The following is a 12,804-nucleotide window of genomic DNA, read 5'->3' as shown; positions in this document are numbered from 1 at the left end:
ATGCCAACAAAGGTCCATCTAGTCAAAACTATGCTTTTTCTAGTAGTCATGTATGGATGTGAGAGTTAGACTATAAAGAAAGCTGAGCGCCAAAGAATAGATGCTTTTGAACTGTGGTGTTGGAAAAGACTCTTGAGAGTCCCTTGGACTGCAAGGAGATCCAACCAGTCCATCCTAAAGGAAATCAGTCCCAAATATTCATCAGAAGGACAGATGCTGAAGCTGAAACTCCAATCCTTTGGCCACCTGATGTGAAGAACTGACTCACTGGAAAAGACCCTGATGCTGGGAAAGATCGAAGGCAGGAGGAAAAGGGGACAACAGAGGATGAGATGGCTGGATGGCATCAGTAACTCGATGGACGTGAGTTTAAGCAAGCTCTGGGAGTTGGTGATGGACAGGGAGGCCTGCTGTGCTGCAGTCCATGGGGGCGCAAAGAGTTGGACATGACTGAGCAAATGAACTGAACTGATACTTCAGAGGGTATATACTCAATAAATATGAAAGAAAGAAAGAAAGTGAAGTCGCTCAGTTGTGTCCGACTCTTTGCGACCCCTGTGGACTGTAGCCTACCAGGCTCCTCTGTTCATGGGATTTTCAAGCAAGACTACTGGAGTGGGTTGCCATTTCCTTCTCCGGGAGATCTTCCCGACCCAGGGATTGAACCTGGGTCTCCCACATTGTAGGCAGACGCTTTACCATCTGAGCTACCAGGGAAGTCCCAATAAATGTGAACTGAATATTAAATCTAAAGGAATTGCCTCTTACTATGTGCCAGGTCCTTAATATGCCTCATTTTGGTATATCTTTACCAGATTATCCTGAGTTTACATCTGAGGAAACCAGAAGCTCAGACAGGGACAGTGGCTTGCCCAAATAACCCAGCTGGTCAGCAGCTAAACCCTGACAGGCTTCAGGACTACCTGAGTAAGATGTTGGCCTCAGGCCCATCACCTCTCTGCACAGGGTCTCTTGAAGCTCATGGCCCAGCAGAACACATGCCAGACCAAGGCCACACTACAATTCTTTGGCATCAAACAGTACTGTCTCCCGGCTCCACCTTTCCCCCAAGACTCCCATCTTCATCTGGCTGACATTCCAGACCAGTTAAGTTCAGGGCTAGCTCCTCACTCTGAAATCTGCCCAACCTCAGACCACGGGGAGGGGTGCACCACTGGTTTAGTATCTTTCCTTTCCCCAACCCTGTTTTTGATTCAGTTTTTTTCCTCAGAGAAGCCCGCTCTACATGGTCTGCTCCCCACTCCCAAGTGATCTGGTCTCCAAACTCTTAACACCACTGTTCAGATGAGTGGTATACCATCAACCCCCAACCAAAGACCCGCCTGTGCCCCTGTCCCAGCAAAGTGGTCCAAACGTCCCTTTCCCCGCCGCCCATCCAGGGACCGGGCTCTCTGGTCTCTCTTCACCCTGATCCCTCCCTAACCCACCTGCCACCTCCGAGTCTCACCTCTCATCTCCTGTGCGGTGCACCGTGATCGAAGGCTTCATCCAACCGCCCCCAGCCCCAGCACAACTGCCGATCGAGTCCCTCGGTTCTGCGCCCCCCCCCACCCGCACACAGTGGTCCGCTCCGTCAGGTCCGCCCCCCCCTCCTTCACACACCCAGTGGTCCATTCCCCGGACTCACAGAGCCGGTCATTGAGGACCGCGAGGCGAGACGAAGGCAGAGATGGCAGCGGCACGCCGGGAGCTGCAGCGGGACCGGGCGCGCTTCGTCTACGTGACCCGCTTCGGCTCGCACCAGTGTGGCGGCGTCCTTCCGCTGGGCGGCCGCAGGGCCCAGGGTCCGAGGCACGCCAGGCTCAAGGACGGCCACAGCCAGGAGAAGCCGCGGGCGGCAGCGCCGGCGAGTCCAGGTGCTGCGGAGCTGCCCCTTTGCTTCCGGTTCAGGCCCTCGCGGCCTGCTCCCCCGCGCGGCGTCGAGCGAGCCGAGCAGGCGCAGGCGGGTGGCGCGTGCCGCGGGAGCGGCTGGCTGGGTGGGCGGGGCCCGCGGGCCGCTGATCCCTCCACCCGTCTCAGTAGCCATCTTGCCGGGGGCTCGAGTCATTTGAACGGTCGGCTTTTCAGTCTCTCCCCCGCCGCCACACTACGGCCCCACCGCCCCTCCGTGGGCGGCTCCGGGTTCGTCGTTTTGCTCTGCGGCCGTTAGGCCAAGGGCAGTGGGCCACTCGCCATGGACGGCCCTCCTGTCAGTCTGGGGACGGAGAGACGAGTCCGAACTGTGCGTCGGCGTTGCCCCGAGAAGCCGCAGAAGTGCCATGAAGGTCGTTTGAGATAAGTCTGAGATCCGAATCCGAGAGGGGAGGCTATTGGAAGGAGCCACTAATGTCTCTCAGGATGATGGGGGGCCTGGGCCTAAGTGTCCGTATTCCTTTTAGGACTCATTGAATTTATTAGCCGAAGGAGAACCGACATCTTTAAAATGCTGTCTCTTCCTCCTTGAAAGCAGAGGAGAGGATGTCTTTATATTTTCATTCCACCTGCTGCTGTCGCTTCAGTCGTGTCTGACTCTGTGCGACCCCATAGACGGCAGCCCACCAGGCTCCGCCGTCCCTGGAATTCCCCAGGCAATAATAGTGGAGTGGGTTGCCATTTCCTTCTGCAGTGCAGGAAAGTGAAGGTGAAGTTGCTCGGTCGTGTCTGACTCTTAGCGACCCCATGGACCGCAGCCTACCAGGCTCCGCCGTCCCTGGGATTTTCCAGGCAAGAGTACTGGAGTGGGTGGCCATTGCCTTCTCCGCACTGTACCTGACTTCCCTCATAGCTCAGTTGGTAAAGAATCCGTCTGCAAAGCAGGAGACCCGGGTTGGATTCTTGGGTCGGGAAGATCCCCTGGAGAAGGGAAAGACTACCCTCTCCGGTATGCTGGCCTGGAGAATTCCATGGACTACAGTCCATGGGGTTACAAAGATCAGACGTGACTGGGCAACTTTCTCTTCACTTTGTGTCCTTCAGGAATGTTTTATATTCAAACGTTTTTTCTTCTATTGGTTTTTCATATATCCTGTTAAATTTATTCCTAGGTATTTGATCTTATATATGGTCGTGAATGTGATTTCTTCCATAATGTCCTCTGAATGTTCATTTTTTGTGTATGTAAGACCTCTTGATAAAAAACAAAAAAAGTTTGAGGAGAGTTGACATACACTGTGATATACACTGGGTAGTATACCACCTTAGTCATAATCTAGAACATGCACATCACCTCAGTAAGTCCTGCTTCTCTTTTGAGAGCCCATCCCTTTAGCTGTACTTAAAAAAATTAATAGTTTATTGAGATATAATTCACAGTCGACTGAGTTTGCTCATTTAAAGTCTGTAATTCAATGATTTTTTTTATAGTGTTGTGCTACCATCATCACAATCAATTTAGAACATTTTTATTACCTCCACCCAAACAAACCCTGTAGCCTTTAGCGGTCACTCATCATTTCCTCTCACTGCACCTAACCCCAGCCCTAAGCGAGCACTCAACTATTTACTGTCTCCACAGATTTACCTATTCTGGACATTTCGTATATATGGAATCATGCAGTATGGGCACTTTTGTGATTTGCTTCTTTCAAGTAACATAATGATATTAATTGATTTTTAATTTTTGGGTTGGACTGAGTCTGTTGCTACATACAGGCTTTCACTAGTTGCAGAGAGTGGAGATGAGTCTTTATTGCATTGTGGCGGCTTCTCTTGTGGAGCACAGGCTCTAGGCACTCAGGCCTCAGTAGTTGTGGTGCAGGGTTTTGGTTGCTCCATAGTATGTGGAGCCTTCCCAGATCAGGGGTCAAACCTGTGTCCCCTGCATTGGCAGCTGGATTCCTATCCACTGTACCACCAGGGAAGTTCCTAGCCTGTTGATTTTTGTATGTTAATTTTTGATCCTAGTACTTCATTGAATTCTATTATTTGAATTAGTTTTGTCATTAATGCTCATGATTTTCTGGGTATACTATTATATTATTTGTAAATAGATATAACTATTTATTTTTAACCTATTTTTATGCCCACAGTTGATTATTAAATTATTATTGTTTAATTGCTCTGGCTGATACCATGAATAGAATGTTGAATAGTAGTAGGGATAGTGAGCATCCTAGTCTTGTTCCTGATTTTACGGGAAATGCTTCTAGTTTTTCCCCATTAAATAGAGTATTGGCTTTAAGACTAAGGCCTGTATGTTTAAAACATTAAAATGTGTTTTTCAGTTTTTATTTTCTTCATTGTTTTTACCAGGAATGGATGTTGCATTTTGTCAAAGACTTTCTTAGATTTTTGGAGATAATGTTTTTTCCTTAGATTTATTAATATAGTATATGATAATAGATTTCCTAAGATTGAACCAACTTTGTCTTCCTAAAATAAATCCTGCTTGGTTATCATTTTTTTTTCTTAATATGATGTTGGAGTCCGTTTGCTGACAGTTTGTTTAGGATTTTTGGTTTGGAATTTGAGACAGTTTTTCTTTCTTTATTTCATCTAGTTTAGGTATCATAGTTAAACTTAGTTCATAAAAGGAATTAGGAACTTTCCCTTTCTTTTCAATGCTCTGGAATGGTTTATAGAGCACTGAGATTATTTGGTATTTGAAGATTTGGTAGAATTCTTTTGTGAAAACACCTGGGTCTAGTTTTTATGGGATAATTCCTTAATAATTGTCTCTGTATCTTCTATGGAAATTGGTCTCTGTACATTTTCAAATTGGATTGGGCCAATTTTGTTAATCTGTATTTTTCCAGGAAATTATTGATTTCGTTGTTTTATTTATTTGCATAGAGGTCTGCTCAGTAGCATCTTTTGATTTTTAAAAATTCTTTGTGTTTCAATGGTTAGTTCCCCCTTTTCATTTTTTGATGTATATGCTTTCTTTTTCTTGATCAAGTTCACCAGTGTTTTGTTTATTTTGTTAATTTTTTAAAACAGAGGATTTTGATTTGTTAATTAGGTATTTTATATTTCTAATTTCTTTCTCAATAATAAAGATAAATAATAAAGATAAAGCTTCATTATTTCCTTATGTGTATTTTCTTTTGGTTTACTTTGTCCTTATGCTTTTGAGCAAAAAATTTAATTTTTCCTTCCTTTTTGTCAATAAAAGTATTTAGCGCCTGAGTTTTCTTTCTGACTACTACTTTAAATCCCATAGATTCTAATAAATGGGCTTCCCTCCTAGTTCAGTTGATAAAGAATCTGCATGCAATGCACGAAACCCAGGTTCAATTCCTGGGTTGGGAAGATCCCTTAAAGAAGGAAATGGCAACCCACTACAGTATTCTTGCCTGGAGAATCCCATGGACAGAGGAGCCTGGCAGGCTTCAGTCTATGGGGTTGCAAGAGTCGGACACGACTTAGGGACAGACTTCCTATTTGAAAGGAATTAATTACTACTTTAAATCTCATAGATTCTAATATATAATGTTTTTATTGTCACTTAAAAATTTTTCATTTTTGTAATTTCAGTTTGTATTACCACTTTCACTCTAGAGTTGCTTAATAGATTTAATTTTTTAAAAAATTTCCAGATCTTTTTCTTTTTTCTTTCTTTTCTCCTAGTAAGCTCTAGTTTTATTGCATTGTGATCAGAATGTTGTTTGTAATGTCTCTACTTTATGAATGTTACTGATGTTTATTTTGTGACCCAATTCATGAACTCTGTTTTTGGTTCTTTTTCTCCTCCAAAAGGCAAGAGAGAGGACTATCCTTTGGTGTTTCTTCCTTTAAATCATGCTTGCCGCTTTAACCAAATCAGTCCCATTAAATTGCAGGCTTTTGGTCCTTTATGTGGTGTCTGGCCTTTTAAATCACACATTGAAATTCTTTCCTGTAGTGTGTGCTGTGATCTGCCTGGTTATCTTCTGTAATAGTATTTTGAGATTTAGGGTGGATTTCATCTTTCTGCTGTTTGCTCCAGCTCTCTTGCAGGCACCTTTTCTAGTGTCTCTCCTTTGTCTTTCCTGATGGCCACAAAGCCTTGCTTAGGGTGAGGTTTAAACAAATAGAATCATAGTGCTGTGATTTAATGCTTTTTCTCACTTTACTTACATTAATTTTGCATTTTCAGCGTTCTCTCTCTTCAAGTAATGCTGGGGGTATGGTTTTGTGAAGAATTCTTGTAAAGTTTTTTGGGGAGAAATTTTGGCATGTTTATTACTATACCCTGTCTCTCTCCCTTCCCCCCGCTATTGACTGTAGCTACCCAGAAGTTCTGCATTGAAAGGTTTTGAACACGAGAAATAGTAGGAACAGGTTTACTTATTTCATGCTGTGTAGAGGAGATTGAGTTGCAGGCAGGCAAGACTAAAGCCCAAGTTGAAAAATACACGAATATTTTGTTTGCTATCTTTTCAGGACTTAATTTTACTCAGGACTTAATTTTACTTTGCTAATTTAATTGACTTAATTTTGATAACTGAGAAGTATAAAACTGTACTGTGTGTAACTTCCTGAGAATCAGCTATGATGGGAAACCTTCAGAGATTCTTCATCAGGGGCACTATTTTAGACTTCATATCCCTCCAAAGGTCCCATTGTTAAAAGGTGCTCAGGTTTTTTGTTTTGGAGTTTTATTTTTTGGCCCCTATACTGGTGATCTAAAAAATTAGGACTAGTGTAAGACATTTTAGCATTAGGTTTCCAGTTTCTTTGAATAATAGAAACAGATAAAAGACTCATTCTAGAAATTAGGAGTATGGTGATGGTGGTGAGCTCTTCAACTTTAAAAAGGAGAGAGCAGGAAGAGAGGAAAGAATAAAATGGATCCAGTATTGCATTAGCACCAGCAGATCAAAGAGAGAAATAATAGGCCAGCATTAAGACAGTGGATTGGAAATGAAGAATATTGAAAAACAGATGAAGAAGCTCATGGGAGAAGGGAAAGGATGCATAAATTAGTACTGGAGATCCCCACATAAGTTAGGTAGAAACGACAGGATGGCAAAGAGCTGAGATTGTGAAACCAACTCTCTGCTCTTGTAATTGTTCTGTGCTGAGCTAGAATGGCTTTCCTCTAGTTGGCTGCCCTGCTGGGGTAGGAGATGACAATGATTCGATTTTGTTTTGAAGTTTGGTTCTGAAATTTTGAAGTTTTTTGCTGCTCCTTTGTGGCAGGAGTGACATGATCAGAGCTGGGGGAAAGATAACTATGAGTGAGTGAGAGTGGGAGAGAATGGAAGCCAGAGACCAGTTTTGAGACAGTGATAAAGTGGAAGTATAAAAGGCCTGAACTAAGACAGTAGCGGTGGAGGTGGTGTGAACAGGATTGACGACTGACTGCAAGAGGGAAAAGGCCAAGTCTGAAGTTTCCGTGCTGGGCAGCTGCTTGGATGATCAACCCATTAACTTTGGTGACCACTCTGCTGTGCATTTGAAACCAAGAATAGTGTCAAGGGAAAGAGGTCCTGAGGTAGACTTGTGTTTCAGTCAAGCCAGAGTGCTTAAGTGTTTTAAGTCTTAATCATTCTTGGGTGTATTTAATATTAACATTAAGTGGGCATTCATTGAATACTTAGGCCTGGCTCTCTGTAAGGAACAAAGGTAAATGATTTATTCAGTAACATTTATTTAACATCTGCCATATTGTAGACACTAGGTCAGGTGCTAGTGGCATAGATGACTCAGGCAAATGTTTTACTCTCAAAGGACTTTTCGTGAATAATGGAAATGCAAGCTAGCAGGCATCAGTGCTGTGAGAGAGACAACTTGGAAGGTCTTTGATAGTTCAGGAAAATAGAGACATACAAACAAGAAATCAAGATATATGAATGGAGAAATTGCTAGTGGGATGGTAGGTATTTTCAAGAGCATTGACTTTGCAGTCATAAAGCCATAATCTTGCTTCTCTCATTTACTAGCAGTGTAATATTGGCTAAGTTAGTTAACTATTCTGATGTTCAGTTTCCTTTTCTATAAAATCAGGATAATAGTTTCTACCTTAATGAGTAACTGTGACGATTAAAGGAAGTAATGCATGCAAAGTCCATAGCACAGGGTTTGACATAGAGAGTAACATGCCAGTAAATGTTGGCACATTCAGCGGAAGTAGCTTGAGGAAAGAGACGGTGATCATCCCAGTGTCTGTACACTAAATATTTGTTGAAAGAGTGAGAAATAAGCTTTATATCACGTTGTAGAATGCCTTGGAGACTCATTTTATGATTAATGCAGATTTTTGAATGGTGGAGTGACGTTATCAGAAACACATAGGCTTTCCTGTGGCTCAGATGGTAAAGAATTTGCATGCAATGGGGGAGACCTGAGTTTGATTCCTGGATCAGGAAGAGCCCCTAGAGATGGGAACGTCTATCCTCTCTGGTATTCTTGCCTGGAGGATTCCATGGCCAGAGGAGCCTGGTGGGATGTAGTCCATCGGGTCTCAAAGAGTTGGACATGACTGAGCTACTCACACACACCATATACTTCTGGAAGATAAGCTTATAAGCTGTTGCTGCTGCTAAGTCGCTTCAGTCATGTCCGACTCTGTGCAACCCCATAGACGGCAGCCCACCAGGCTCCTCTGTCCCTGGGATTCTCCAGGCAAGAATATTGGAGTGGGTTGCCATTTCCTTCTCCATTATAAGCTGTATGTGAGATGTATTGTAGTTTAGAAGTCCGTGCGTGTGTGCTCAGTCGTGTCCAGCTGTTTGTGACCCTGTGGACTGTAGCCTGCCAGGCTCCTCTGTTCATGGAATTTTCCAGGCAAGAGTACTGGAGTGGGTTGCCATTTCCTCCTCCAGGGGATCTTCCTGAGCCAGGAATCAAACCTGTGTCTCCTCTGTCTCCTGCAGTGTCAGATGGATTTTTTTTACCACTGTGCCACTTGGGAAGCCCGTTAGAAATCCAGGGGCTGGCAAGTCAGTAACTCTTCTTAATGCTTCAGGCAAGACTCATAAGTCAAGCTGGTTCTATGTTCTCCAGAACTTGGGAGATATGGCCATAATTTATATATAGTAGAGCTTCCCTGGTAGCTCAGCTGGCAAAGAATCTGACTGCAATGTGGGAGACCTGGGTTCGATCCCTGTGTTGGGAAGATCCCCTAGAGAAGGGAAAGGCTACCCATTCCAGTATCCTGGCCTGGAGAATTCCATGGACAGAGTCCATGGAGTCTCAAAGAGTCTCCAACTGACTTTCACTTATACATAGTAGAGGATGATGAATGCTATTGTGGAGGTACAAATAAATGCTGTGGAGGTGGTGAATAATTGGGGGATGAAGGAATTGAGGAAAGCTTTTTGGTGGTGGATGTGGCTCTGTGAGATTTACCCATGTTCCTGAGATAGTAGGGGATTATAGGTGGGAAAACATGTAAGCAAAGCTCCGAGTAAGGATCAGTGATGATAATGATTAGGGAAGGAGGAAAATATATTTAGACTGGATCAGAGTGTTTGCAAAGAGTAGAGACAGATTTGAAGCATAAGTTGGAATAAAATCTAGGTATACAGTGGAGCCATAGTCTCAGTAAAGTGCCCAAAATAAGTAGAAGAAATGATGTTGCCTTTTTTTCCTTTTCTCTTCTCTATGCTCCTTGACGTATTTTATATTCCTAACTAATGCAGATAGATATGAGGGTGCCTATCTTGACCTCAAGGAGTATATACATCTAGGTTAGGTAAGACTTACAAACAGAAAATGTTTGGAAATGAGACAAGTACAGTATTGCAAAGGTTGTAGGCACTTAGAGGGAAGGATACACGTGGGTATATGAAGAGCAGGGTTTCCCAAACTTAAGTTTTTTTCCTGTGTTATATCTGTACATCTGTACTGTCATTTACTTAATATATTTATTTAAATAGGTGCATTTTTCCCTCCCAACTGAATTTCTTTTTAGAACACATTTACATCATTACCTCAGTGGAAAGCATGTATCATTTTCCATAAATAGAAATTAACTAAAAACAATCTAATACAGGGAAAACAATATTATTAAATTCTAGCCAAATAGGTTGTCTTCTGGAAGTTGCTGCAGTCATAAAGAGAGATAAGCAAGTCTTAGAAAAGTTTAAATGACATACTAGTTCCAAACTCAGACTTTCTCCTTGATATAATCAGAAGATTGAAAAAGAATTCAAAAGAGAGAGTTTCTCTTGATGTGAGTTCATGTTCGCTAGTGCTCTATCTATGCCCCACTCAGGATCAGGGGTCTGTTCCTCACAAACGGGGACAAGCCAGTTTAGGACGTACTCTGTTTCACTCAACAAATAGAATATTTATTGTGTATCTAACTTCTATACTACTGGACTTCTAATGAATAGAACACATTTCACAGGGAAACAGCATGCTAAATCCTGTGGTAACTGAGCATAGGGTGCTTTGTGAAATCAGAGAAGGCCCTCTGCCCCTGGAAAGCTAAATACTGGATGAGTCGAAGAAGCCCAAGTAGAGACTGGTGGCATGGCAGGAATAAGGTGGGGAAGTGTTGGGCTACATACAGGGTGTTGCAGGCAAAAGAACAAACATAAACACTTCCGGGAACACATGCTCATTGTGCTTCAGTTTTGTCTTTGGATACACAAACCCTTAGGCTTTCTTCTCAGTTAATATTTGGGAAGGCAGTATGGTTTATTGTGTACAGTCAGGAAGCTTATCACTCTGACAAACCTTCATTAGAACCTACTGTGTGTCTGGTAGCATAGATAGATGAATAATACCCACAGGGACACTGCCCCACCAGAAGGTCACCTCATGGTGAAGGAAACAGTATAAACATAGGCTATAAAATTGGGCTAAGTACCTTGAGCAAAGTGTCTCTGGAAGCAAGGGCTGTGGGTGTTTGAGGGGAGAGGCTGTAGAAAGGTGGTGACATATGAGCTGAGTCTTGAAGAGCAGGTAGATATTTGCCTCACAGGGGTGTGTGTGTGTGTGTGTGTGTGTGAGAGAGAGAGAGAGAGAGAGAGAGAGAGAGAGTGCGCGTGCACTTGCCTGGGGAAAAATGTGGTTTTCTGGTATTTGTTTACTCTCTTGCAAACTTTTCTGGGACTCACCTTTCAAATTAGAAAAGGAAGGAGATCTAGGCGCCATTAGATAGTTTACCCTTAGTTTTCTTGTTTTATTTTTTCTAGTATAGTATTAGTTAATTGGTAAACTGCTATTATCTAGTCATCTGAAATATATCAACAAGTGTAAAAATCCCCAAAGAAAGCTTGAGACATTTATAGTAGTTAATTATCAGGATAGTGAATTCTTTAAAGTATGTGCTGACTTGATATTTTACCTTGTTTCTCTCTTTCTCTGTTTTTTTAAAATTAGGTTTAACCCAGAAGAATTTAGCTAAAAAGTTTGACTTCCCCATACCTTTGAGTGAAACTTCCAAAATAATGAAGAAGAACAAAAAGGTATATTTTTGCACAGGGGAATGAGTGATATTTTGAATTTTAGATTAACCTGTTTAAATACAAATGTGTGAAGAAACTCAAGACATTAAAAATAGTTCCATCTTTTGAAAAATTTAGTTTACCGAAATGAGAAAACTAGAATTGTCAGAAATGAAAGTGGGTTTGAAAATATGTATTAACCATGAAGAATATCCCTTCCTGTTTTTGAAGATATAAAATACATTTTAATCAAAGTATAACTGCAAGCTTTTTCAAAGCATGAAAGTACATATTCCATAGAATATAACAAACTCAATGTAACATAAGAAAATCATGGATTTCACAGAAAAGTAAAAGGTGTCTATATTGTTGTCACAGTGCTCTTTTAAGGACAAGGGATATACGCTGTTTCTAGCAGGAAATCTGGCAAGCATGGACCTTTATGCTGAACCATTTTCTTGTCTAGTTGTCCACATGTCATGGTAACTTCAGTGTTTTAAACATATTCAAGATCAGTTATTGTACTAATCTTTGTTTACCACCATATGTTTTACATTTCAGTTTAAAGAAATCATTAGTTGATAATGACACATAAATTATATTATTTCTGAATTTTAAGTTTGTTTGATTTCTAATCCGTATATGGTATAGAATAGCATTCAAAGTGACTAACTCTTTCAGCAAGTGTATTTTGAGTGAGCATTTAATCTTCCCACTATACTGAGAAGTTTTTCTTCTAAGAACCAATTCCTCTTGCACAGTAGCCAGTGTTTGCCTATAACTGCTGTGGGCCAGACACTAGGTGTAAATGCTTTATGTGTATTTCTCATGATTTCTAATAATCCAGTGTATGAAGTTATTCCTAGGTGAGATTAAAACACTTGCCTGATATTAAGCAATGGGTTAAGTGGTTAAGCTAGGATTTGAGCCTAGATTTCTATGTTTGCTTCTGTGGTCTCCATTCATCCTATTCTAGTATATTCATGCTCTCTAGTAAGTTTGCTTTGGTATGTCCTAGGAGAAATGTTTAATTATTAACTAGAATAAAATGCACTAAAAATCATATCATGGCCCAGTGGTTTAGACATAGGAATAGAAATTTATTATTTTTACTACCTTTCAAAACAAAATTGAGCGTGATGGAACCATAGAACTTACTAGACATTGCCTTTGAAAGACCTTGACATCATCCAGGGAAGTTTATTTATTTATTATACATTTCCCCAATTATTTACTTTTAATTTTTTGGCTATGCCATGCAGCATGTAGGATCTTAGTTCCCCAACCAGGGAACAAACTGCCTCCTATGGAGTCTTAACCGCCAGACCACCAGGGAAGTCCCCAGGACAAGTTAGTTGAAGTACTACAGAGAGGAAATACTAAGAAGTTAGAAAAGGATATCAGAGAATTCAGTGAATATGGAAAAGAAATTTTGTTTAATTTTTAGGTCTCTGAGTGCTTTGTAATGATAATATCAAATCAG

The 12,804-nt window shown here is 41.6% G+C and overlaps 1 protein-coding gene across 5 annotated transcripts in view; it reads left to right on the top strand.

Moving 5' to 3' along the window:
- The first annotated feature begins 1,662 nt into the window (after positions 1-1,662).
- C14H5orf47 (chromosome 14 C5orf47 homolog) overlaps positions 1,663-12,804 on the top strand; it is a 39,809-nt gene continuing 28,667 nt past the window's right edge. For all 5 annotated transcript variants that reach the window (XR_011491274.1, XR_011491275.1, XR_011491273.1 and 2 more), the window contains exons 1-2: positions 1,663-1,877; positions 11,257-11,342. Coding sequence is in view for 2 of the 5 variants with exons in the window: in XM_070476826.1 (XP_070332927.1) it covers positions 1,691-1,877; positions 11,257-11,342 (273 nt within the window). In the remaining 3 variants the exon portion in view is untranslated. The remainder of the gene's footprint in view (positions 1,878-11,256; positions 11,343-12,804) is intronic.

The sequence above is a fragment of the Odocoileus virginianus genome, chromosome 14 (genome assembly GCF_023699985.2).
Source record: "Odocoileus virginianus isolate 20LAN1187 ecotype Illinois chromosome 14, Ovbor_1.2, whole genome shotgun sequence".
NCBI classification, from domain to species: Eukaryota; Metazoa; Chordata; class Mammalia; order Artiodactyla; family Cervidae; genus Odocoileus; species Odocoileus virginianus.
The sequence above is the reverse complement of the archived record's forward strand: the minus strand, read 5'-3'. Positions and strand labels throughout refer to the sequence as shown.